The sequence below is a fragment of the Ambystoma mexicanum genome, chromosome 3p (assembly GCF_040938575.1).
Source record: "Ambystoma mexicanum isolate Mex_15411 chromosome 3p, UKY_AmexF1_1, whole genome shotgun sequence".
Lineage (NCBI taxonomy): Eukaryota > Metazoa > Chordata > Amphibia > Caudata > Ambystomatidae > Ambystoma > Ambystoma mexicanum.
This window is the reverse complement of record NC_090925.1, coordinates 573,387,107-573,415,090: the sequence shown is the minus strand read 5'-3', so window position 1 is coordinate 573,415,090 and position 27,984 is coordinate 573,387,107. Positions and strand designations below refer to the sequence as shown.

General features: G+C 45.1%; 1 protein-coding gene across 1 annotated transcript; it reads right to left on the bottom strand.

Moving 5' to 3' along the window:
• Positions 1-314: 314 nt before the first annotated feature.
• LOC138579927 (signal-regulatory protein beta-1-like) lies at positions 315-27,285 on the bottom strand. The gene is made up of 3 exons (XM_069650149.1): positions 27,183-27,285; positions 25,858-26,166; positions 315-676 (listed from the first exon to the last, which is right to left on the bottom strand). Exons 1-3 carry the CDS (start codon positions 27,283-27,285, stop codon positions 315-317), a joined length of 774 nt encoding a protein of 257 aa, XP_069506250.1.
• Between the last annotated feature and the right edge of the window lie 699 nt (positions 27,286-27,984).

The following is a 27,984-nucleotide window of genomic DNA, read 5'->3' as shown; positions in this document are numbered from 1 at the left end:
AAAAGAATTAACAACGTTGCATAGCCCCACTCTTCTTTGAAACCCCATTTCAAGACAAAGGAGTTAATAAATACATTTTGGTCAGCTAGGGTGGACAATGTCGGTGCATGCCAGCATACACGTCTATGTCAAAGGGGGCTAGGAGCCACTCCAGCAGGGCTAAAAGTTTGGTGAACCACCCCCACTCCCAGAGAATACCTTAAATAAAAATGACAAATGGTTCAATGAGAGGTGTCCATCTCTAAAAGCCACCCAATCCTTTAATAAGCTATTCCTTTGTGATGCAAAATGGAACATCCAATAACAATGCAATTTCACATTTTCATAAATAAGATGACATGAACTGACACAGTGCACTTACTGAAAAGCTGCAGGGTATATGACCTCTCTTCACATGTTTTCGAAGCAACATGCTCTACCTTGCACACAAACATGCTCAGGTGATCATCTCTGTCTGGCAGACACTTTAGAACACTCCACATGGAGTGCAGACCATTGGCACTGACAGCTGAGGAGGAATTGCAGGTTCCGTGGTGCAGTATCTGCTCATTTCTTAACCATTTAACTGAGATGTTTTCTGGGGAATAGTTGTTTATTCTGCAGCTCAACCTCAGCTCCTTTCCCAGCTGAGGTGGATCGGGATCAGCCGTGATCCAAAGAACTTCAGGGGGTGTGCCTGTTCAATAAAAAAAAACATTATTCAGTGACTACTAAATTCAACTGTTTTCAGATATGCCCAGGGGTGTTGCTAGGTCTGGAAAATATCCGGGGCTATGCTAATGTCGGGACTGTCGGGACTAGGGGCTAGCTAGCCTTTTGCTTGAAGCTCCTGAGCTTCAATCCGGGGCTACACGCAAAAGGTCCGGGGCTATAGCCCCCTCAGCAACCCCCTAATGCATACAATGTAAAACGTGTTCTGTATTATGGAGGTTAGAGGGTGGAACTGGAGTGCTCTTGGGGGCAGCGACCACTAACTGATGCAGGCCCCAGGGCCCCAGAGGAGATAGATGGAGGGATGCCTCATGTCCCCCATCCCAACACAAGCTTTTTATGGGCGAGATCTCCCACCTCGAGTCTTTCGGGGACCTAACCTGTGCATCTCTGGGGACATATTGACCCCAAAGGAAAATGTTTATGGACAAAGCCGGTGGCGAATGCTCAAGTGCCTGCTTCCCTCCGTTTGTGGGGGACAAATGAGCTCAGAAAAGTAGAACAAGTCATACCAATGAGAGGATTTGATGAGAGGGCCTGCCAGAGTTAACAAAGAGATTTCTGATGGAAAGTGATGGTATTACAAGCTTCTAAATGTCAGACGGCCCCCTTGTTAGATTGGTTTGTTGAGACATTGAAGAAAACAAGACATCTGGTGATTTAGTAGTTTGCGGCACCATCAAAAGACACCTTTACATGCTGCGTGCACTCGAACTAGTCAAACAATTGTTCGACCCATCCCCACCTCTGTAACTTTTTATAATGGGGAACCAGCAGATGCGTGTGGTGGCAGTTAGGAGTTGGTGTGGGCAGTGCCAAGTGCAGGAAAGAGTGAGGGGGTTGAGAGAGGAGCATGAGGAGGGGCGGGGGAAGTAGAGCAGAGAGAGAATGAGAGGTGCAGAGTAGGTACACAGAGGAGTGGGGAAGTGGCGAGAGGGGAGACAGGTGCAGAATGGAAGCAAAGAAGAGAGAGGAGTACAGGAGCGGATAGAAAGGAGTGGAGAGCGAAGCACATGAAGATGAGAGAAAGAAAAGTGGAGGCGGTGGAGAAGAGAGAAAAAATAGACCAAGAGGTGAGGAGGAGAAGAGAGAGAGTGAGAGCCAGAGTAGAGCGATAGGAAAACAGGAGTCTGGAAGAGTAAAACAAAAGAGGGGAAGAAGTGAACTGGCAGAGAATGGAGGCGAGAAAAAGAGAGAGAAAGGGAGAGGAGGAAGGTAGAAGGAAGAACGAAAAAGTATGAACTGAGAGTAGGACTAGAAAGAAAATAGCAGAGGTGGAAAAGACAGGCAAGGGTGAGTGTAGTGTAAACGAGATGAGAGGTGGAAATCAGCTACAAGAAAAAGGAGGGGAGATTAAGTGAGGCCCCAGAACATTGTCCCTACAAAGGATTGTTCAGTGATGGAGAGTGCAGCCAGTCAAGGCCTCCTGTTATGGACCAGATGAAGCCTGATAACCCTTGGGTCCAACAGCACTAAAGGAATCTGATGCCTGGCCCACATCAGGGAGGCCCGAGGTCACTAAGGGTGGTGGTGATGCAGATATAGTACGAGTACAGGAGGACCAACGTACAATCCTGAAAAGTCCAGAGACAACCACAAAAGAGCCTCACAAAGGCCAAGAAAAAACTCTGAGACATTATTTATATAATTTATTTGTGTAGGTTTGAAGAAACCTTTACAAAGTTAAAACAACATACAAATACAAACATAATACCACATTACATGCTTTTAGATATTCGGCTAAAATAGTTTACAAACATTAAGCAAGAAACTCAGCACTGCTAGCTTTAAGGAAACTGCTTTCCCATGCAACATAGACATCCATAAAAGTTCCCACTGAACATGTTCCTTTGACCTTACACATTTTTCGAAATACTCAGTTCTCTGGAGCCACACAGCATTGCAATACAGCAGTAGATTCGGTAAGATTTCTCTTTCTAATGCTTGTTTACAAAATCGGCAAAAACATTGCGTCTCTGATTACGCTTTTTAAAATTTCGTTCTAAAACGCATACAATTATAATGAAGCGTTTTGCTTGGGAAATTACAAAGCTATAGTTCAGCATGTCTTCATGCTTTCTCGGGAGATACAATATTCTTGCAAAGACCGCATTTCATAGCCATGTCAATAGTATTAGACCAATCATTACGAACAATAATTCCCAGTGCTTTGTTTGGGTTCGTTAATAGGGTTTCAAGTGAAATATTCAAATCAGCTAACCCAGACATACATTCATTAATATAATCAGAAAGGAATCCATTTTCAACATGTCCTTCTCATACTTTGCTAGTCATTATAGAGCAAAGACTTCCTGTAGGGTTAGTGTAGAATTCCGAAAGGAGCGCCAATCTGCGCCAGACAACCCAACTCTGCAGCGATTGTAATCCCAATTCGTTTCTAATGGCACTATAATGGGGATACATTTAGGTAAATGATATAAAACTGATCTCCATAATAAAGCTTCCAAAACATGAAGCTCTATCAATATCCATACTAGGAAAAGTTCCAAGCCATATTTCAGTCTAGGTAGGATGTTTGTAATATAAAACTTTCGCATTGGAAGGGCAGAAAACTTGCCACATTTCATGTCTACTTTTTTCATTTGTCTGATCAAAACCAATGTTTTCTCCCTCACACAGCTCCTATAAAAGAATTTCCTGTGATTGAAGATAATAGGAAATCCCAAATAAATCATAGAGGATTTCGTTTGCAATTTGTTTTGCCAATCGTCCAGGAAAAGGATTTGCCTGCCATTGTTTTGCCCCTATGCAGGATAACAGACATGAGAGGATTAATGGTCAGGTTGTTTTTGCCCATTTAACATTCAAATGCAGCTAATACATTTGCTGTAATCCAATGGGGGTTTGGTCAAAGAGGAGGAAGTTATCCACATATGGTGTCCATATGATTTTGTTCCCCACCTACTCTCGGAGGAACAAAGGAATCGATTGTCATAGTCTCACCTATATCAGCCACTTGTATATTAAAGAGACAGGGTGCAAAGTGCATCAATGCCGTAAAACATACTCAGTGGTTGTAAACAGGGATAGCAAACCCTCTCTATTCAGCCTCACTTGAATACAGGAGTGTTTATGCAGATGTATTATCATACTGAAAAGGCCATCTGGTACTGCAAGTTTGACTAATTTCCTCCACAGAGTAGGACGGTCAACTTTATCAAATGCCATAGATAAATTCATGGATGCCATATAAACAAGCTGACCACCCCCCTTCATAGCAGATTGCTGTAGACTTGTGAGCAATACCCCACTACAGTCTATTTGATATGGACTAAGAATGTTATTAGTACTACACCACTCATCAATTTGTTGCAGTATCAGTGCTGAAAAGATTTTTGAATCTGCATCCACTATTGATATCGGGCGGTAATTACTAGCAATTCTTTTATTCCCCTTTTTAAATATTGGAATTACATGCAATGTCTTCCATGAGATAGGAGTTGTCCCAGTTTTAATATTATCTAAAATAAAAACAGTATTTTGGACAACAGTGCTGAATTCTGTTTGAACAATACATTTGCCATGGTGTTCCTGGACGATTTAGACTTTACTATCACTTGTTCAATATCCACTACAAAATAAGATGCCAATATGTATTTAATAAGGAGCCTTGATTGTCAGTTAAGGATTGGTTAGTCTTATACCATTGCATGAAATGAGTACCCCAAGATTTTTCAGATATTGTGTTAGTTTGTCTCACCAAATGTGCTGAATCAAGTACAAAAATTGAAATTCCGATGTTTAAATAGGGCGGCCAGCATATCCTCACCATCCTGTTGGCACAATTGGTGACAGAGTTGCTTTAACCTATTTTTCAAATACTGTTTACATGACTTAATAGCCTTAAAGACATCAAGCATGTTTTTGTGGAGGCCTTCAACATACAAATTTCTTTACGCCATGCCTTCTTCAGATTTTGGACCTGTGGTTCATATTCATGTCGATGTTTCTTAACATTTTTCTGTGACCCTTTAATACAAGGCAGTGAATTCAACACAGATTTTTCGTATGGGCCAAAGTTGAAGCTTTATAGATGTTCAATTTAAATTCATACGGTGTGTTTTTTCAAAATCTTCAAGTAACAATAAATTAATTGTATTAATATTATCCTTATGCCACTTTATGTGATTGCCTTTGATATTAACCACTACAGGTGTAGAGTAATATTGACTATTGAGTAGTAGTGAGTTCAGCTCAAAGGACACCGTAAGCATTCCATGATCACTATATGGGTTATATTGAACATCGAACTCAGAAGCTACTGCACACAGATTGTTAAAAATAAGTAATCAATGGTCGATACCGACTTTCCACTCCCCCCATGTAGGTGCTTGGGTATGCCCATTGTCTGTTTTAATTAACGTTTGCAGTCCCCAACGTTCTATCTTATGATGCCACGTTTGACCTTCAATATGCTTCCTCCGCAAGGAATTAATAGTTATATTCTGTTCCCCCTTGGTGTTCACCTCACCGGCCCCCAATTAATCAGTCCTTGTTTAAATCAATCCTCTGGGCAGCGCCACCTGCAACAGCAAACAGGCACTCAGGAGACTGTGAGTGACTGTTTATGCCAAGAGAGTGCATCTGCTTTAGGGAAGGCAGAGAGGACTGGGGCCCACAGTCCAGGAGATTGGTTTACTTTTTCCCTTTGCTCCTATTATGGATGCGGAGAGAGCACTATCTCTTCTCCTCAGATGTCACTTCCTCTTTAAGTTCTGGATAGCAGATTACAAAATGTAGGACAAGAGTGGCAAGAAAAATGCTTACAATAATGTTGAAAACAAAGATAGATTGGAAAGATTTGTACCTGAGAATTAGCTAGAGCATTAATCTGTAACAGAACGGAGCAACTGATTTTATTTTTGTTAAAACCTAGCTGCCCCCGTTAAGATAAAATGTCCCTTGTAAGATAAAAGAAACATTTAACTATACATAAGCAAGGCTTAAGAATACCAAGGAACAAACGGGCAGGAGAATAGAAAACAAAAACATTCCAAATGTCCATCCATCACATTTTTAAACAATACATTTTGGACACACGATCTCAAGTACTGATTGGACCAATTGACCTTTGAGCTCATATGATAGTGTCTCCAACCTTGCTTGCTTTAAGAAATACTCAATCCACAGATCAACTTTCGATTTAGAAGTACGTTTCCAGTTTTCAACACCTCTCTCTTCACAATAACTGTTCTTTCAGGAAAATATTTGTTCACATTTTTCAACTGATCCAAGGACCTAATGTGTCACCATCATTTTCTGCAAAAGCTTTGCTATCTCATACCAAGTTAGAGAACTACTTTCTAAATAGCAATGTTAGCATCTGCAATCCGTTTTGAAGCTTGATTTATGTGTCTGCCCAGTCCAGCATGTGCAAAGCACTTCCTTCTTAAGCAATAACACCCACCCAAAGCAGTGTGCCTCAGATCGTAATGGTCTGCTAGTGAGAATGTGCCACCTTTCCCTTTCAGTCATGGCAGAGAGGAATCATAAAAAGAAGGAAACAGGAGGAGTAGAGGACCAGAGCAATTCCACAGAGAAATGCAAGACGCACAGGGAAAGCTGACAAAAGATAAATGACAGGACACTGTATTGGACAGATTGGAGCACCGGATTTTATCAGCATATACAGTCTACATTCTGAGCTTTCTAATTGTTTGTCACACACAAGCCATGCGCTAATGTTGAATAAACAACAATTTCACAGTGAGTGATTTAAAATTGTACATTATCCTCTTTCATAGATCATTTAAAATGTGATCAATCCAGCCATTTCTTACTCTACAAACCTCAACGTCTTCTTAAAAAAGATCTTAAACACAAAGGAACTGTTTTCAAAGCCAAGTTATCCTAAGCAATAATTAAGCAAGGAATCCTTTACCTTAGCAGATACTCTGTTAATAAATCCTATGAAGTTCAAAAGCACCTTAATGTTTGAAATGGGGTAATTGACCTTTTCCATACATGCACAATGTTCCATAACTCTTTATTTCACCATTCATATAGAAATAGCTTCCTCTTACCTATTATATGCAAAGGTTTACACCACAAATATGTGCTGGATCAACAAGAACCATGAGATACGAGAAGTGGATTTCATCTCTATTTTGTCACACAGGATATTAGGATGCATGCCTATCAGGACTAGGGCTTTATCTAGTGCATACGATGAACACCTTTCCTGGGTTTGATCTACATAAGTAGAATCAGGATAGCACACATAATAAAGTGTGTACTGTGTGGACACTGATCTCACCTAAGCTTTCAAGGCTTTGGTGGCCAGTTGCTTCTTGTCTCAAACCCACAGTCTCTGTGATTTAGGGCACAGACACTTTTTTGCCCCAAATCCTCTTTGCAGGGATAGCACTCCGCTTGCTATTTATAAGCCACCAAAAAGGAGAGTGTCAGGCACACTGCTCCATTATCCAAGGATAGAATGGCCAAGGCTCACTATGAGGACTAGGGTTATATTGGGTAAAGGATACAGGGCCTCATATCCATCAATCATCCATGTACATGTCCTATCCATGAATGGTCCCAGGTCAATAATCTATATCACTTAAAACTCCATCTGTTCAATTTGAACTATACAGTGCTTGAACATCTGTTGCAATGCACCTGATCATTTAGCCAGAACATGTTTCTGTTTGAAACATGATGTTCTCAATGAATAAACATGCAAATACATAAGAAAAATCAGTTGAGTCAACCGGCATCTGTATTTCAATCTCATGCAGTTTTCTCAAGGAGATGAGATCATGTTTATTTCCGCCATCTTAGATGTAATTTCCTTTGCACTTTTGTTCTCATGTGGTTGGTAAACGGTAAAACTGGAAGGATGATTTCTCCAGGTCTCTTTGTTCGTGGACTCATGAATGAATATGTATCCAGCCATTCAAGCTGTCTTCTCAAAGAGAGTGGCCATCCCAGATGTTGACTGCATGGCTCTGGGATGGAATGAGCTTGCTACAGTAGAGCGGGCGTAGTACTTGCCATCACTTCAATCTCAGTACTACTGACGCCGAATCAAGCAGGCATGCTGATTGTTTTCTCAAATTCTGAATGCTATGTTTTCCAGCAGCTAAAATAGCAGAACACATGTTTTTAGAGTGGTCAGCTTGCTACCAATGGGCTAGACTGCTTCTAAGGTTGTTCTTTCGGCTGAGGGCTATCTGTTATGCGAAGTATATTACAATACACTCCGCGTCTCATGTTTTGCCGAGCTATTATTCAGTCATGTAGCTGCATCCCTGAGCATAACCTTCCATTTCCTTTTCAGTCAAACCATGGGCACGTCATTTGATATTTGTTTTATTTATTTATAATTGTTATAAAGTGCATGTAAAGAGATGACATATAACACACTTCTGCTAGTGCTGAAGGGATGACTAGAATTCTTTTTTGCAGGATACAAATGACCTAATTTGGCACTAGCAGAAGGAGGCAAGGGAAAGAAACACATATGTAGGCCCAATAGTGTAGTTAAGAAGGTCAGATCTTTAAGGTGCAAAGAAAAGTGGCTCCAACAGTGCTATACATTGGCAATGATGTAACATATTAGCCCATCCCCCTCTGTATTTGCTCCTTGTTTCCTGAATCTCTAACCCATCAGTGGCAGATGCTCAGTGGCCATGCCAAACTGCTGAAGGATTTCACTGAGAATTATCCAAGAACATGTTTGAGCCAGAGTGATGTGGATGTTTTACACCTATTCAAGTTCCGACTACTTGCCCCATTTATTCTCTGAGTTTCAGGTGAGATTGTCGAGGTCTAAGTGATACATATCAATGTGCTGCAGTCATGCCAAGGGTTTCCCGATTCAGGCATCTCCTTGGATCACGCTCTCTCAGATTTCCTGAGATTAGATCATGAGACTATGCCCGTAAATCAATGCATTCATTTTATTTATTTATGCATGCATTGCTTGGAGCAATCCATGCCACAGAAGATGTCAGATTAAATGTCAATAGACCTCAAAGAGATAACGAAAATGGTCTTTGGTGGAGCTATTGTTTGTCTCTGTACTGATGCCAATGCATTGCGAATGCGTAGTCTGACTGCATTATCTTCTTGTATTGTGTAAATGTTTGCAGTAACACTTGGCTTCAAGGTCCATAGCACAGGATACCACCTTGACTGTAACTCAAAGGGACATTAGGAATGGGGCAATTGAGGACCTTACATTACTTGTATGGCATCAGTGATCTAATGTGCTGGGTAGATGGAGGAGAGTTGGAGTGTTTGTGGATTGATATCATTATGCATTACATTACATGGTTGGCCTGACACAGGATGTCATAGAAAAGAATGAGAAGAGTACACCACCCACACATCGCTGCTTCATGGGAAAGTGACAGAAAAGTGAGGGGCAGCATCAACAAAGCCAGCTAAGTGTAAAGGAATAACTCCAACAAAACAGCTTAACGGAAGACTAAGGAAGCACTTTAACATAGGCAGAACACAAAAGTTGGAGTGCTATGGTGTCTTAGATGAGCTAAGTATGTAGCAGCGATTCCCCACAACACAGATTAGCTTTCTCAGATGTATTCAGCCTAGCTCAGAGTGGTATTAATGGTCTATACTATATAAAGCTTCAGGTAAGACTACTTGCTGTGCCCACTACATTTAAATATTTCACCACTTTCTTTCGGAGGGAACAGGCCAATTTGTATTTATTCATTGAACATGTGTATGGCGCCTTTAAAGCAGAACGTGTTTCCAGGTGCCACAAAACTAAGGGGGGAAGAGAACAGAGGAGGATACATACAACATTAAACGGTCCTACTAGGCCTTGTGACGTTCAGATCATGCAAGTGCAACAAATGAAGTGCACAGGGTGGGTGAAGGGGCAGGGAGAGGGGAAGGTATGGGGAGGGGAAGGAGTGATGCACGAGGGAAGGGGAACAAGGGCTGTGTAAGTGCTATGGGGGACTGGGTGGGCACATGCTGGGTGAGGCCAGGAGTGCAAGTGCTAAGGGGGATGGGGAGAGAGTAAGGTAGTCAGTCAGAGGATGGTGAGGGAGGTGGACCAGACTTGCTAGTCTGATCAAGAACGGGGGCCTGAAGGCAAGTGTGGGGTGCTGAGGAAGACTGGTCAAGGGGGGACTTAGCCCCTGTATGACTCAGAAGGGACCAAGCACCCAGTCGAGTCAGCAGAAGGAATTAGCAAGGAAGGGGGTGAGAGGCGGAGGAGGAGAAGAGGAAGTTATTGGGAAACTTCTTGAACTTAAGAATATCCTGCTCAAGTAGGAGAGGGGCAGGGAGGCCATTCCAGAGAGAGGCTCCTGCTGAAGAAAGAGTTCTATCCTGCACTTTCTGCTTGGAGAAGCATCTGATTTGCAGAGAGTTAGAGCTAGAGGACAGAAGTATTTAGTGATAGAGAGTTGAATGTAGCATGACCCCAGGCACCGGAAAGCCCTGTGGATGATGCAAAGGGGTTTGGATTTAATCCTTGCAGTCACCGGGAGCCAGTGGGGTACTTTTAGGGCTGGAGAGATGCAGTCCCTCCGTTTGAGGCAAAGGATAAGTAGTCCAGTCCTATTCTGGATAAGTTGAAGAGGGCAAAGCGAGGAAAAAGGCAGATTAAGGAAGAGGATGTTACAGTAGTCCAGCCTGGAGAGAAACAGCTCTGGAGACATTGATTTTCTGGGGAAAGGTGAGAAAAGGGAGAATGCTTCTGAGGAGGTGAAGCTGAAAGTGAGCCTTATTGGCAAGGTCAGCATGAGGAGAGCAGGAGAGAGAGAGGTGTTGAAGATGACCCCCAGGTTTTTTGCCCCACAAGAGGGTGAGGGAAGGGGGCCCACAGAGGGGGGGCACAAATTGGGGAGGGGGAGTTTGGGGTGCCAGTAAAAAGAATCTCAGTCTTGCTGGTGTTAAGACAGAGATCATTAGCAGCTCACCATGCCTGAATAGCAGTCAGACAATTGGGAATGAGAGAGGAAGGAGAGGAGGTAGAGGAGGCAACTTTGAAGGAGAACTGTCATCCGCATAACACTGGAAGTGAGAGAAGGGAAAGATCAGACAGGCAAGAGGAGCAAGGTAAATGTTAAAAAGCCAGGGCGATAGGGTAGAACCCTGAGGGACGCCGCAGTTAGAGAGTGAGGTAGCAGAGAGAAAAGGGCCCATTTGAACCTGGAAGGGCCAATTTGAGAGGAACGAGGTCATCCAAGCCAGCGCCCCGTCTGTGATGCCCAGAGTATCACAGAGTTGATTAATGAGTGTGGCATGATTGACTGTGTTGAAGGCAGAGTAAAGATCAAGGAGGATGAGAGCAGAGGGAGAGTTGGGGTCGAGATTTGAGAGCACTTCTTCATGGGTGTTTAGGAGAGCCGTCTCCGTGCATCTGGCTGCTCTGAAGCCAGACTGGTGGTCATGAAGAAAGCCAACCAGTTCAGTGTGGCGTATTAGTTACGAGATGGTCAACTTCTCCAAATGTTTGCCCAAGAAGGGGGTTGTGGAGATAGGGCGTTTGTTCGCCGGGCAGGAAGGGTCTGCAGACATCTATTTTAGATGGGGATGCACACGGGAGTGCTTAAGAGGTGAAGGGAAGGAGTCAGTGGCAAACAAGTGATTGCCAAACTCAGAGAGAGGGGGGGCAAGGGTGGCAATATTGTCCATGATAGTTCTAGAGGAGCAGGGTAGTACCTGTTTGGAGGAGACTTTCATAGAGCAAACAGTCTTGGTGAACTCATCCGGTGCTATGGGTGAGAAGGGGAAGAGTAGGAAGGATGGTGACAGAGGGTCCAAGGAAGGCCTTGGTTCAGGTGGAAGAGGCAGGGGAGTAGAGGAGATAAAGGACTGGATGTCTTGAGCTTTTGTTGAGAAGTGGGAGGCCCGGGCCGTGCAGAGGGCCTCGGAAGGAAGAGGAGAAGTAGAGACTGCAGAAAGACTGGCAAGTTCCTTGCAGATTTTGAAATGTTCTGCTGTGTTATTGGTGGCCTGAGAGATGCAGGCTTGGCTATGGGCCCGCTTCTTGGACCGGATGTAAAGTCTATAATGCCTTTGGAGCAGGCGACAGGCCAGTTTGTCAGAGGATGTGCGCGAGACAAGCCACTTCGGTTCCGCAACTCTGCACTTGCATTTCAGCGAGGCTAGTGTTGGAATCATGCAAACTGTTGCACTTGGAGGGAGGCTTCATGCAGATCCTCATGGTATGGGCAAGGATGTCAAGGGTGACGGAGATGGAGAGGTGAAGGTTAGCAAGGACTGAGTCATAGTGGGAATCCGTAGCAGGGGTCAAAGAGGGAATAAAAGAGGCTGCAAAGGCGACAACTAACTCTCTCTTCATCGGTCAGGTGACGGAAAAGGAGGCTGGCAGTACAGGCAGAGGTTTAGCCGGGGAGCCCGGGAGCTTCAGATAAGAGGAGAGGAGAGAATCATCAGACCAGGATAGAGGTGTGCTGAGAGGGTTAGAGAGAGAGAGGTCAGAAGAGATGAGTGCATCAAAGGTGTGCCCGGCTGAGTGAATAAGGCCAGATGGAAGGAAGAATGGTGAGGGAGAAGAAGTCGCAGAGGTTGTGGAAGGGTAAGGCAGCATCAGGAGAGTCAAGATGGATATTAAAGTCTCCCGAGGAGGAGAAGCTTAGAGGTAAAGGTCAGGAGAGAGGATGTGAGGTCGACCCATTCGGATAGGAAGAGAGGGACCGGCCAGGGGTCCTGTAGATAGTAGCAAGAGTGATAGACAGAGTAGGAGACAGGGACGTCATTTCACCAAAATGCCTGGGGTAGCGGAAGTGACATTACACAACCCTTGATCACTGATGACATCACAGGAAGTGATGCCATTTGACCCCACCCCGAAGTGATATCGCGGGAAGCGATGAACACAACCTTTCACCCGTTGACAAAACAGGAAGTGGCATCACAGAGCATTGTACACTACGAAAAATATAGTTACGATTTCGCTATAATGTGATGTACATTTCATGCAAGAATGGATTGCCATATGTAGCATTAAGATCAGTGTGTATAGGCCCATATTATCAAATTACTGTGAATGCAAGCAGACGTCCATGACCAAATGATAATGATGTGTTATTATATAGCACTTACGCTTAAGCGCTTTATATTGAAAAACTATACACCCGATTTCATCCAATTTGTGTCGGTACTCATTTATCGACCTCAGAAGGATGAAAGGCTGAGTTGAGGTGTTTAAGAACAGATTAAATCAGTGACTCACCTCCCGAAGTGTGCTTGAAATAAACCTTTAATGAGTCTAGCATTTATTGTATAGAATTCCAGAAAGAAACATTATTTGGTATTCCTATTCTTTCTTATTTAGGGTCCGTGCTGAAAGTGTTAGACTTGTGGCACTCCTGTTCTTATTTTTCTTCTTTATTTTAAAGGGCCTGAACAAGAAAGCCAGCCACTCCAGAAGTAAAGAGCCCAGGAGCTTGCATTACAATTTTTTTTTTTTACAGAGGTCGCAAGGGAGAACATAGAGGTCGCAAGGGAGACCACAGAGGTCGCACTTGCGACCTCTGGCAACCCCTAAATGATGTCCCTGGTAGGTGAGATGGAACAAGTTACATACCTGTAACTATTGTTCTCCAGTATGGGTCTGGCATGGATTGACATGCTCAAGAATATACCCTATCATCAGGCTAGGAATCCTTGGTAAAAAGAAAACCGTTTCAATAACACTTACAAACTGTATTTCTCCCAGAAACCAATCTCTGTCCTCTGGGTCATACTGCCCCCAGCCAATGACAGCTGTCTCCCTAAGCCCGCCCTCTGGCAGCCATCTTGAGATTTGGTAAGCACGTAAAGTGGCAGAATGACCAAGAAGAGCCTCAGAGGGGAAGGAGGGAGGGTTTGCATGTGAATCCATGCCAGACCCATGCTGGAGAACAATAGTTACAGATAAGTAACTTGTTCCTTCTCCAGCGCGGTGTCTGGCATGGATTCATATGCCCATGAGTAACTAATACACAGCAGTACAACATTACACAACCACGGGTGGCTCAACAGAAGCAATTCACTATTACCTCTGGAACAGACTCACCTCAAGCTAACAGGTTGCGTAGCATTGCTTGGCCGACTCTGGACTTCTCCCTGGAATCCCTGTCGATGCAGTAGAACTTCGTGAAGGTGTGTGTGGACCTCCACGTAGCAGCCCTGCAGATGTCCAGCAGGGGTACTACAGCCAGGAATGCCGTCATTGCAGCGATCGCTCTGGTGGAGTGGGCTCTCGGACGGATGGCATTGGTCGGTTCACCAACCGATGACAGTGTATCATGCAGCCAAAGAGCCACTTTGAGATGGAAGGCTTGGACAAGGCCTTCCCATGGTTCACAGGACCAAAGTTCAAGAACAGTTGTGAAGTCTTTCGGAAAACTCTTTGTGCGTGCCACGAGCAACGTCCAGTGAGTGCAAGGCCCTCTCAGCCAGAGACAAAGGTTTCGGAAAAAAACATGTAACATCAAAGGTTCATTGAGGTGGAATTCTGACAGAACGTTTGGCATGAAAAAGGGGCGTGTCCGCAGCACCACCCTCGATTCCAGTCAGGTATGGCTGTTTGCAGGATAGGGCCTGTATCTCACCCACCCTCCTGGCAGAGGTGATGGCCACAAGGAAAGCTGTTTTCCACGAGAGGAACTTGAGAGGGGCCTGATGGATATACTCGAAGGGGGCCCCCATGAGCCCTGTCAGAACCCTGTTGAGTTCTCACGCCGGGGCAGGAGCCTTCACCAGTGGGAACTTTCAAAAAAGTTGAGGAACTCCTTGATGAGTCGATGAGACCAGAGCAAAGACCTTCCTGGAGACCTAGTGCAGCGGGCGATAGCCACCAGATGTACTTTGATCAAGGCGTACGCCAGCCCAGCCTTGGCCAAGAATAGCAAGTATGGAAGAACCTGCGGGCTGTGACCTTCAGAGGGGTAATCTTCTGTATTCGGCACCACACAGCGAACCGCTTCCACTTGTGTCTGTAGCATTTTAAAGTTGAGAATCCTCTAGCCTTGGCAAGGACCTCCCTTCAGTCCACCGGCAACTCATATCCTCCAAAATCTAGGGCTGCAGCAGCCAAGCCCTTAGGTTGAGCGATCTTGAGTCGTGATGCAGGATTGTGCCTCCTTCTCTCGTGAGAAGATCCGAGACCACTGGTAGCTTGACTGGCGATGACGGTGACAGGCTGAGAGGTTTTGGGTACCAAATCTGTCTCGGCCACGCCGGGGGCATGAGCATCATCCTGCACTATATGAGTGTGTTGATGACTCGTAGCAGGAGAGGCAACGGGGGAAAAGCGTACAGAAACCTCCCTTTCCACGGGAAGGAGAACACATCTCCCAGGTTCCTCCTCTGGTGGAATCTGCTAATGAACTTCGGGGAATTTGGAATTTGCCACTGTCGCAAACAGATCTATCTGGGACCTGCCCCACTTGGCAAAAATGTGGTCCACCTGGTCCTGCCAAAGTTCCCACTCGTGGCAGGAGAGAAACTCTCTGCTGAGGGAGTCAGCAATGGTGTTCTTGACTCCCACTAGGTGAAGGGGGATGAGGAAAATTTCTTGTCCGACTGCCTAGCGCCACAATTCCTGTGCTTCCTTGGAGAGCGCCGGGGATCGTGTGCCCCCTACTTCCTGATATAGAACATCATGGTGGTGTTTTCCATGAAGATCCTCACCACCTTGCCCTTCAAAGACTGAAGGAATGATTTGAGGGCCAAGAACACTGCCCGTAGCTCCAGGCTGTTGATATGGAAATCCTTCTCTTCCGGCACCCTTAGGCTTCTGGTGTGCAGAAGTCTGGTGTGGGCTCCCCAGCCTTCCAGGGAAGCATCAGTTGTGACCGTCTCCTGGAATGGAGGGTTCTGAAACCCTGTGCCACGAGTGATGTTTTAGCGGTCGCCCCACCACCTTTCCGGACTCTTGTACCCAGCGAGCGTCCAGGAACTCCTGAAGAGGTTGCATTAGTAACATGCAGAATTGAATGAGGTAGATGCAGGACAACATCATGCCGAGCAACAACTTGATGGTCCGCACCGTGGTCGCTTTCATCGACAACAGCCGCTGCACCTTCCCCTGAATGGCCACTGCCTCTCCTACGAGGGTGATGCAAGGCAGGACACTGTTACGTGCTTGGCCCCAGCAACAGCGTATTCTGTGATGGCGTCAAGCAGGACTTTGGATAGTTGATGGAGAATCCCAGATCTGACAGCAGCTTGATGGCTGCCTCCATGTTTTCGATGGCCTACTCTCGCGAGCATTCCCGTATGAGCCAGTCATCAAGGTACAGGCTAACGTGAAACCCCCATAGATGCAGATGGGCCGCCACAGGCGCCAGGCACTTCGTGAACACGCTGGGGGCAGACTTGAAGTCGAAGGTTAGGGCCTTGATCTGGTAGTCCTATCCATGCACTACGAAGCATAGTAACTTCCAGTGTTACTTGTGAATGGGGACATGGAAGTCGGCGTGCTCCAGGTCCAGCTGCGTCAAGAAATCTCCTTTGTCCAGTTGACTGAGCACGTGTTGCAACGTGACCATCCTGAATTTCTGAGACTTGAGGTACTTGTTTAGATGTTGCAGGTCTAGAATGGGCCTCCAGGCCCCCGTCTTCTTCCTTACCAAGAAGTATCTGGAGTAGACTCCGGAGTCCCGGAATCGCTGGTGAATCAGCTCTATTGCCCCTTTTCGTAGCATGGCCCACACTTCCTCCAAGGGTAGAGGGATGTGCAGCTCCTGATGGGTATCCAGCGGGATCCGAGGACACCTGTGCTGAAAATCCAGGATATGTCCTTGCGAGGGCGTCTAGCACCCATCTGTCAGTGGTGATCTTTTCCAACTCGCTGATGAACCTTGTCAGCCAGCCTCCCACCAGAGTGCACAGGTGGGGGCCTCATGTCTTGGCCGGTTCAGATTTGCTTTGGCGGCTGCGCCCTGCTCTGCCCTGCTGGCAATGACAACGCTGTCCTTTTCCCTCCTGGGTCGTGGATCTGGAAGGCTGATGGTATGAGGATGAGAAATCTTTCAAAGACCTGCCCGACTTTCCTAGGAGGAACAAAAGGAAGAGTGGTGTGGTTGGAGGGTGCCCAAGCTAAGGGCCGTCTCCGTATCTGCCTTGATGGCCTGCAAGGACACATTGACGACCTTCCTGAAAAGGATGTCTCAGTCGAGAGGCATGTCCAGTACTTTCGTTTGGACCACCTGGCAGAAATTTCTGGCCTTCAACCAGCCTTGGCGACAAAGTCAGACACCATTCCCCATCTGCTAGAACCCCATGTATGCAACGTCCAGAGCCACTGTAATGGCATGATCCAATGCTACCTCTCCCTCCTCGAAGAATGTTATTGCCTCCATCCCCTTGTCATCAGCGAGGAACTCGAGTATTGGACCCAGCTTGTACCACAGCTCCCTGTCATACCTGGCTAGGATCACAAGTGCTTTGGCTGCCTTGATGGTGGATGCTGCGGTGTAAATCACCTTTCTCCCCATGGCATCCAACTTCTTCCACTTGCTGTCTGGAGGGACTGAAGATGGCGAGGATGGTTGAATGACCGTTTCCTTGCGAATCCGGTGATGGTTGCAACCTCAGGCACTTGGGTGCAAACTCTGGTACCCGCTACTTCTTCTCCAGCCTCTCCTGCTTGGCTGGAGCCATGCAAGCGTTCATCAAGAGGGCTAGGCCCTCCTCCCACATGTCGTCCAGGAGGGGCACCGCCATGATCGCCTTCCTCTTAGCCTTCTGCCCCTGGTACAGGAAACCCTCCTTCCTGGTTTCTTTGGGCACGATCATAGAGTGGAACGATCCCACCTCGTCAGGTGGGGATGGCCTAGGCTGTGGGGACCCACTGCCTGCTCCGACGATATCTTTGTTGTCATATGTCATCGTGGCCACATCCGTCCCCGTACCCATGTCTGGGTATGCTAGGGAGATAGGACCCAACATGGGTATGGAGGCTTAAATGGGGGCGTCAGACGTCGCTTTTGTCCCTGCGTCTATGGTTGGTTGGGCGCTTTCAGGACCGTTGGAACAGCCCCTTGCAGCATCCTCTTCTAGATCTCTGACACCAAGTTGTGGAGGGTTGATAGGATGTCCAGAGACACATCACACAGTGGAACTGGCTTGATCAGAACACTAGGCCCTGTGCCGTTGTTGCCATCGCCGTTGCTGCTGCCATTGTCCTCCTCTTCCACGTCCTTGTGGAGCGTGTGTAGGGACTCAGAGTCCTCGTCATCCGTGGACAAAATTTCCATGGCCTGATCCACGACCTGACACTGATCTCTGGCCTCCTTGACCCTCCCTTTTATCCACCCTGAGGGGCTGGAACCGGGTTCTGAGGTGGTGCCCCTATTCTCTGGTGTGCCGGCAGACCTTATCAAAGTCACGATGGAGGCCTCGCACCTCAGAAGGAAGGATACCTTCAGGGCTGTGGGAGCTACCTTTTCAAAGTCAGTCCCTTTAGCTTTCAAGAGAGCAGCCACCGCCAGCTCTATCGTCGACGATGTCTTTTCCTGAGCCATCAGGCCTTCTTGGGCAGCTCGGCCTTTCTTGGAGAATCCTCGGCAGAGCTCACAATCTCTTTCCTTGTGGTCCAGATGCAGGCAGCAGAGGCATTGCAGGTGTTTGTCCTCCACAAACACATTTCGGAGCCCACACATGGGGTAGGGCTTGAAGAGGGATCTTCCTTCTCTTTCATCATGGTCAGAGGGCGCGAAGTAGGCCCGAAGGCCTTCTGGAAACTTTGACGAATCTCGCCCTTGATGGACACTGAACTTCACCGACAATGGATCCCTGCTGTCGCGAGATGGAGAGAAGAGCACATGGGCTATTTTGGAACAAAAATTGAACCTTTTTCTGAGACAAAACACAAAGGAAATGTAGAAGTAGCTTGCAGAGCAAACTTCGAGGACTCCCAAAACTGAAGCGTGCAGTCAAAATCTAAAGATGGCTGCTAGAGGAGGGGCTTAGGCCGACGACTGTCATTGGCTAGGGGCAGTATGACCCAGAGGATAGTGATTGGTTTATGTAAGAAATATAGTTTGAAAGTGAAACTGTTTTCTTTTTACCAAGGATTCCCAACCTGATGATGGGGAATATTCATGAGCATGTGAATCCATGCCAGACCCCATGCTGGAGAAGCAAAAATTGCAGGCAGGAAAGAAGTTAATGAGAGAAGGAAGACAACTGTAAATGAGGGGAAGGTTGGGCTGAGTACCCTGGGCTATGATAGTGCAATTCAAGTAGACATTGATGATGCACCTGGAAGATGGGAAGCGTGTCAAGAGCACTTCCCATCTGGTTCCGCCATTATTGGGAGAGCAAGAGAAAGGGAGAAGGACGGTAACCATATGAGGAGTTTAGCGGTCAGGAGAAGGAACAAAAAAAGAGAATGTCAGTAATAGTCTGCCTGGAAAGAGCATTGATATAGGTGTCAGCAATGGGCAGACCTGGATTTGAGACCTGAAGACCTTTCTTAAAAGTCTTCCTTCCAGGATTCGAAAGAGAGGGAGGATAGGTAATAGAGTAGCAGTTACAATAGATAGGAGAGATGGAGAGAACCATAGAGATAGGGGGATGGACGATGCCCAGAGGAGGGAGTGAGAGGGGAGCTGCATGGTGCATGAGGAACTCACAAGGTGGCCTAGCAGCCAAGAAGTCACAGATGAAGGAGGTGCACAGTGCAGCAGAAAGCAGTTTAAAGGCTGTACTTTCAGTATGCAAACATTAGGCTGAAGCGGTGGGTGAAGAGATAAGCAGGTTGCAAGTCGCATTCAAGACAAGGCTGAATACAGCAATTAGATTACAAAAGAAAATCTTGCACAGCCAGATTCGATTTTTAAAAAAACAAGCAACCAAATAGCAGCACATTGATGAGGCCAAAGCAAGAATAGCAACATTTACAAATGAGTTGAACTTGAATTAAAATGGGATAATCAAGCTAATGTAAAAAGGCACAACCATTAACATGCAAAAAAAACAGAAGGAAATTGATTAAATGTGTGACTAGAAAGACAACCAAAGCTTAGAGCAGCCTGAGGAGTTTGGGCATTAGAATTGGCAGGGTGTAGAAATTGTATTTAGGCTAGCACAATTAAAAACAACTACCTTCAAGTTACAGGAGAAGCCCTCAGACTACAGATGTATAGTCAGAATGCAGGTTTAGCTCATCAAAAGACGAACTTCAGGCACAGCATTCAAAGCAGCAAGAAACAAAGATAATGCAAGTTTGAAAGACGTATCCAGATTCGAGTATCATGCCATACAATAGTTGCAGTAGACACATGGTGCAGCATGAAGCAACCTGAAACTCAAAATATACAAGAGATCATAGTCAGGAAATTAGCTTAAGAGGAAAGTGAGGCCTACAAGTGAACATGGGATTGGTGGGGGAGGAGTGTCATGCACCGCAGATTCTGGCGCTTGTGAGATCACTGGCGCGTGAGCGGCCATTGTTCCACCACGTTCTTTTCTATCTTGCATCCGCGGTCTAGTGGTTTGCAACATGGACGCCACCGGGAGGTATTTCCTTTCACTCCTCCCGGCAGTCGGCGCATTGTAACCCAGTGCGCAGGTTGCTCTTTTGGTTTAGATGCTAGTTTTACTATTTACCGTGAGTCTCTCAAGGTTTCCTCCTGAGTGTTGTTCTCTCTCTGTGTCGTTCTAAGCGACTCCCTCTCTTGTCTCCCTCTGTCTCTATCTCTCGCCCTCTGCCTCCTCCGCAGTACGGCTCTCTTCCCTTCTCTCTGTTGTTCTCTGTCTTCTACGGTTCTGGCACGGCTTCCCGTGTTGCAGGCTTTCCCCCGCCTTACTCACCTAGTCGTTCTCCTGTTTTGCTTTGGCTCTCCTCTCCTTCAATCCCCCGCTACAGCTTCTCTACCCCTCTCGCAGTTTGCTCCCTTCGCTCCCAATACCTGGTTGTGTCCTCCGGAGCCCTGGGCATTCTCCATTTGGTTCTGTGTGGATTCTGATGCACTCCACCCTCCGAACTCCGCTTACCACGGCAACTCAGTACTGTGGCTGAAGACTCTTTAAGATCACACAGGGGTTTTTTGCGCCATCAGGCTTTTTCCCCTGCCTGGGTCGTCCCGGAGAGGGGCCACCGGACCGCTATCTACATTAGCGGCCACAGTGGCTTCCTCCCGTGGCAGGCCTTACTTACACAAAAAAAAGGAACCCTCTGGAAGAAGAAGGGAAAACTCCAGGAAGTTGTCAGTTCAGGTGAGGAGGAGGGGGATTTGACGGATCACGAAAAGAGAAAGACCCCTCTCTCTGTTGACAGGGGGAGGGGGCAATACACATGTAGCGCGTACTTCAGAAGACAAGTAGGTAACCAGAGAGGGCTGTTCAAGCACACACACATTTTCTTCCAAACAACAGACTGACAGGAGTTGTTTGTGCTGATAAGCCTAACTAGGACATCAATGGTGCTGGTCAATTTTGAACTGTTTTCTCATAATGCCTTCAGCTATGTTTTGAAATAAACAACCAGCATAATATTGCACTAAAAATGCTGCATACTTTAGTCAAAATGCAAAACGAACCACTATCCTATGTATAAAATTCTCTAAGGACGTTGGTGGATTGGGGACTGGGCATACAGGCACGGCATCTTTACCCTGAGACCCAGCTTTCCATCTCTGCCAGTCTGTGCTCTTCTAAAATTGAGTTAGGCTCTGGATGTTGGCCGTGAAAATATTACCGCCCAAAAAAGGAAGGACGACAGACAGAGTGACAGGTGATGCATTGATTTATCCTCGAATCCAACGGCTTGAGGCTGTTCAAGAGCATATATGGCTAATGATATCAAGCACTTTAATATTAGGTTGAGTGCTGTGAAACAATGAAATGAGCACCAAGTCTAGCCTGCATTGTGTACTTATTGATTCAGCAAACAATGCTTTTATCACAGACATATTTGACAAATATGAATATCTGTGCTCTTTCTTATTATCCAAAAATACTGCTCGATGTAATGCAAAGCAGCCAGAGACCCTCATTGGTGCTATTGGTCCCCTGCAAAAGGGTAATAAAATATATGGCTATTCTAGGTTTTGAAAATGTACTTTGCATAGCAAGACAGGTGCACGTTCGTATTGTAACTACAATATATACTGGACAGATCCCCAGGGATATTGCAGCATTGATTTCCATATTTTGCAGCAAGCAAAATGAAATATTGCAGCACAAATATCTAAACTGTAAGTTATTGATGCTTACATAAAATAGTTACATATTGTCACTGAACTTACAGAATTATACTGCCCTTATTATGCCCCAAAAGGAATAAAAATATCTTCCACAAAGGGAGTTTCTTGATGTAACTGATGTGTGGAGCTATGTGCCACTGGTAGTGTTGGCCATAGATATCAGTAATTGACATGGCTTTGTTGATCAGTCAAATTGTATTAAGCGATAGATGGGTAAAATACTATATTCTGCACATTTGTCATGGCATTTTCAAAACATATGTGGCACATTTAAAAATGAAAGTTGATGTGCTTTTTTGTTGTAAGTGCAAAATCACTATCAGCTGTATGGACTGACTGAAGTGATCATTAGTAATGAACTTGTCAAATTTTAAAAAGTGCCACTTTACAACATTAGTACAATTACACAATGTCCTTTTATTATACGTTCTCTTACTGAGAATGTCCGCCTTTCTTGCAAAGGAGCACCCTGAAAATAAATCAAATGACCTGTTTCTTTTGTGAACACAAAGGCAGTGTTACATCTTGTTTGCTGGCCACTGGTTGGTTAGTACTACTGCTGAACCCGTGCATTTGTTTCTGTAGGCGCGAACACTTATAATTAATACAAATAGCATGTGACAAAGGCATTTGTATACCCTGCAATCTGAGCCTTTGGTCCCTTACATGGTCAGTCAGAATCCTAAAACCCCCCACAGTGGCTCCCCCACCTTCATCACTTCCCCCCATATGGACAATACGCCCTCAGTGTGATGGCGGCATTCCTGCAGGATACACATGATAAAAATGTATATTTTCAAATACATGGCCGGGCCCCACATCAGGGATTCCTCTGTCACGGCTGCTCTCCTTCTTTTAACCACAGAGAGACAGCAGCCCCTTTCAGTATATCTGTTTTGTGTTTTGTTAAGCTACTAGCAACAGCAACAGGGACAGCTCTAACAAACAAAGAACAAACAGATTGTTAGGGGAGGTAGGTGGATAAATAGGGCAGAGAGTCTAAATTAACTATCCCTTCCCAACATGAAACCCTGATAAGAACAGCCATCCACCACTGCAGATTACTGCATTGAGTGACCCTGTCCCTGCACAACTCCCTTAATATCAGGACAAAGTTCACATTAAATTGAATGAAATCATGTGTTAAAGGCATGACTTGCAATTGGCTAAATAATTTTTCGAATGCAGATGATCACTGACTAAATTATAGAATTACAAACTAGAAAACACCATATGCCCAACCTCACCCCTGTCCCTTACCTACGTTACTGGTATGTCGTCCTACCTTTATGTTGACAGTCATTGTCAAATTCTAGTGCTACTTTTGTGTTGGTGGCATGTACCAGGTTTTGACTTTGAAAATCTGGTCACCCTACATAAACAGCCATGGCCCCTCCGCTGAGCCCATCTTTTCTAGAAAGGCTCCTTACCTCCCATCCCACAACACAAAGTATTACTAAAATACATAAAGGTTCTCGTGTCACCTACACCCTGGGTCCCTCCATAACCCCTCATTCCTTCACATGTTAGGGTGCCTTCAGGGGTGGTGTAGGAGCTCAGCGATACCTTCACACTAAGCACAGAAAAAAAGAGGAAGTGATAAGGTTGGAGAGAGACAGAGAGAGTGAGAGAGAGAGTGATCGGTGTCTGATGCACCATTTACAGCAAATGTTTTCAGAAAGTATTCTACTTTTCACTTGGCTTTTAATGGAAAATCTAATTTTGGGTTTCTCACCCATGAAATGGTGCTAAAGGCAATAATTCCATCGCAAGTTCATCACTATATGGACTTATCATGCACCCTAGACTCATTTGTGTTTCCTTAATTATAAGGAAATATGAATGTTCAAAGTGGTGCTTATGTGATATAGAGAACTCTAGCTGCCATGTTATGGAATGTCTTACAGACCATTGATTGTGAAAGGTGATTTCTAATTTTCTGAAAAGTATGTAATTCATTCAATATGCTGGCCTACTCTAAGTACCTGGCTGAAACAATGTCTTCCAAATGAATGTGTCAAAACACACAATAAAGTTCTATATTTTTTGCTTGAATTTTAAAAAAACATTATATCCAGCGACAGGGTGCTAAGCGCTCCTGTCAATGTGTAATGCACCCATCAAATCCCCCTCTGTAACAATGTGATCTAGCAAGGAGTGGAGTACAAGCCATAGCAAGAACCTGTGGGACACATCTGGAACTGTCAGACTGCCTGCATTAGGCTTCAGCAGTCTGAGGACAGGTGCTTTGGTGTACACGAAGCAGACCATGAGCGCACCATTCATGAAGAGCAGAAGAGCTTCAGGCGGAGATCGGTGAGAAGGGAGAAGGGCAGTGGGATGCAAGTAGGCCCCGCTTCCTTCTACACGACGTTCCCACAAATAGACCAGTGGCATCTTCAACCAAGTGCCTGCCTGATTTCCCTTCCCCATCTATAATACTCTCCTCCGATTGGATAAGGGCCTCTGTCTGCGAAAAAGATGTGGATATGTCCAAATAGTATGCCAATATCTGGCATAATATTGGGAACCATTAATTCGCAGAACATATGTGCTGAAACCAATATTATACTCAATGGAATGCTCAGAACAGATACATTCATTTAAGCCCGCCTATCAGAAGGATGATATTGGGATCAATAGATATTTTTATTAGCCCATATAGTAAGATTTTTATTGTTTTTCATTTGTTATTATACATTGAGTAAGGAAGTGAAGTTTGATAAGACATGCTACCAAAAAACCTCTTAGTCCGAGAACTCAGCTAGGCTGCTGGACAGCTGTCACAACAGTGTGGCAAGGAGCAAGAGCGGAGAGCATATGAACAGAGAATAGGCAAACCTGAGAGTGAATGGGGAGCAAGTGTTAGGCAAGAAGACGGTACATGGCAGACAGTAAGTGAGGAGGATATTGGGTATACAAGGTGGTGTAGATGCCCAGAAAGGCAAAAGGGATGTGGCGATGTGTGGGACACGAGGGCACAAGGTGTTGGAAGTGCACCACTTTCATGAGCTAATCACATGATTTCACCAATTCATAACGATAGGGAAATGATGTCACCCGCCATTGGCCCTCTGATGACAACACAGGAAATGATATCACATGTACATTCACGCTGATTACAAGATGTAATACCACGCAGCGTTTGACCCTGCTAAACTTACAGAAGTCGGAAAACAAATCCTACAATTGAAACCATTTCCTAGTGACAACTAAACAAGTCTGCTTACCAATGACTTAGAATGCCTAAACACCTATGTGTTGCTGGTTCATGACAGTGATCAGATGGTGGACAGGCGCACCTGAATCACTTGCCGCCTCGCTGCTATAGACTCATCAGATGGTTTATTTGAAAGCTGGGATTTTCAAGTACATAGGGGAGACTTTCATTGTAGCTGAACCTTTTCTCTTTCATTGAACTATCAATTCCAATATCAACATGCAGCGCAAGCAAGGTTAGATGTATCCTTTATGGATGGACGTGAAGTGGTGCCTGTCAGCAATAAACCTGAAGGCATACTTTTTGAGAAATTGAGTACAAGTGTAGGAATCCCAGTAAGGAGACTGTCATAGGATGTTATGGGGTAGTGTGATAATTGAAAGCTGGTAAGATAGCTCAGCAACATAAATAGCTGTGGGAAAGATATGTGTCTAACCTGCATTCACAAGTTCGAATTCTGGCAAGCCAAATTCCAACCTTCATTGTTCCCAGGTCGATAGCCCCAGTCCTTGGACTTGAGAGGAATCTGATACTTGACTGTTATATCCTTTCACTAGTTCACTGGTATACCTACCTTGGAGGAATAAGGATAGCTCTGGGGCAACACAGGTTCGAATCCCGATCCTGCACGTAGAAACCACTCACTGGTATTAAGCTTGTTATAAATGAACAATAAAATAAATACATAAAATTGGGAACGGATGCACCCCCAACTATGAGAACCAGAGTGTCCCTCAACCAATTGCCTTTGCTTACCTTTCAGGTTGATTTCGTAGGAGAGCTCTTTGATCTTTCTGAAGCTGCTGTGGTTGATTTGACAGGTGTACACATGCCCTTCATCATCTTTGGTCAGCGGGAAGGACATCTGACTCCACACACTGAAGAAGGATCGCTCACAAGAAAACGGTCCAAACTGGGTTGATCTCTGAATGGGGAGGCCGTTTTTCAGCCATGTTAAAGTAATGTCCTTTGGGTAGAATTTTTCAACCATGCAGGTCAGGGTAAGATTTTCTCCTATAGCTGGAACACGTGGCCAGCATGTAATGAGATGGGATGATGGTTGAGCTGGAAAAAAGTGAAATACACCATATGAAAGCAGTTCAGCAAACACTAACTCTTGGTGCCTAGAAACACTGTTGGCTCTTAGAAACACTTTTTGATGTACAGTGTGCCTTATGAATGCTCAATAAATAAATACACACTATTGATATTTTTCTGAACAGTGACTGCAGCAATCTCAGGAAAGGGTGCCACACAACAGAACAGTTGGATAATGAGAGAGTTTTGACCAGGTGACAGAGGAATGAATCATTATGGTAACATTGAATGGGGATGGCACAGACATATGCAAAATACTGAAACATATGTGTAAACGATGCATAGAAGATTGTGATAATTGAGATTCAGGAAATAAATTATGCACAGCCTCAAATCGAGAAAGTTACTATACAGACAAGTCAATTAGTATGTACAAGAAAGTGGGCACACGGAGTCTGGAAAACATACTATACACAGGTCAATATCATTGGATTTACAATATAAGTAGAGCAATGTTGAAAAAGAAATATGGTGTTGAGGTATTGACAAGAAGCATATACATTAACTCCAATGTTAGTAACTACCTGCCCCAACGCCCTTCGTTTTACAAAAACCCAAACGAAATGACCTGCTATTTACCTACGACTGGTTTAGTGAAGGGGGAAAATGTAATAATTTTCAAATTCGTTTTTGAATCTAATACTGCTATTATAAGAGGGAACAGTATCGGAAGCAACCTCTCTAGTCTACAGTCTATGTGTGTGAGGTGTGTTTTGAAACAATTTTGTACTTTCAGAGGTGCTTTCCTCTGAAGTATGCAGTCTGCTGCGAGGTTTTGGTGCTGGACCGCTGCAACCCTCCGGAGTTGCAGTAGTGCGGTGCGGTGTGGAGACAGAAGGCAGCAGTCAAACGAGTCGTCCTTCCTCTCCCTTCTCGACATGCCAGATGGTGACATGTGGTTTATGGTGAAGGTCTTTCATTTATCTTGCCAGCGGCAGTAAGGCGACAACACTTATTGGAATTTCATCTCTACAAATGTTTACTTTCCTGAGCTGGTGGGAATTGGTTTAAGGATACTGTAACAGATCCTAATAACACTGTGCACGGCGGAGGAGAGCATGGAGGCGGGTTGATTGAGATAGCCATCTGGGGCCTTTCGCCAGCACCAGTACCCCGCCCTGAGTATGTTAATCAATTTACTGCTGCAGTCGCCCTTTTGCTTTTTGGGCACTGAGGAGAGAGTGGCTGATTACAGGGCCATGGACCCCATACATAAGCTCGGGAGGGACAGATCTCAGATTAAGACATGGGAGTGAGGGGTAAACGGCAACAAAGTCCTCTCACAAATAAGATGGCTCTTACAATGGTGCCCAAAAGTTTAAAAAAAACACTTTTATTGACTACCACATCTACTGCTGCACCTACTTTTCAATGTAAAATATACACCTACTTCCCAACCATGCCAGCAACCCGCAATGGACCCCTAGGAGTGCCTCAGTTAGATTGCATTTGTACAAATGAAGATAAAGATGTACCAGATGATAACTTTTCAATTGATAACAATGGTTTGCTTTTAAAACTTTGCCATACTATCAAAAGAAACTCCATGGCTCCGGCTGATTTTGAAATTGATAATGTCTTACCCTCCAACCTTTCCCAAACCATGGACCTGGAAACCCTAATGACAACCTCGGACTCTCTTACGAGTGAGAGTGATTCTGAGGAGGATTATGGGGTGGAAGACGACCCCCACTTCAAAAAAAATCTCAAACTGCACCTAAAGAAATTAGGGGAAGAAAGCAACTAGATGCAAAAATGGAAGCCCTGCTTGTTTTATGTGCAAAT

Bases quoted from the DNA above. Each gene is read 5' to 3' on its own strand.
- LOC138579927 (XM_069650149.1), bottom strand. From the start codon at position 27,285: ATGGCTATCTCAATCAACCCGCCTCCATGCTCTCCTCCGCCGTGCACA. The intron at 26,167-27,182 runs GTAAACATTTGT...ACTTTTTTCCAG, and splicing joins ATTCCCACCAGCTCAGGAAA to CTCAACCATCATCCCATCTC. The intron at 677-25,857 runs GTAAGCAAAGGC...TTTATTGAACAG, and splicing joins CTACGAAATCAACCTGAAAG to GCACACCCCCTGAAGTTCTT.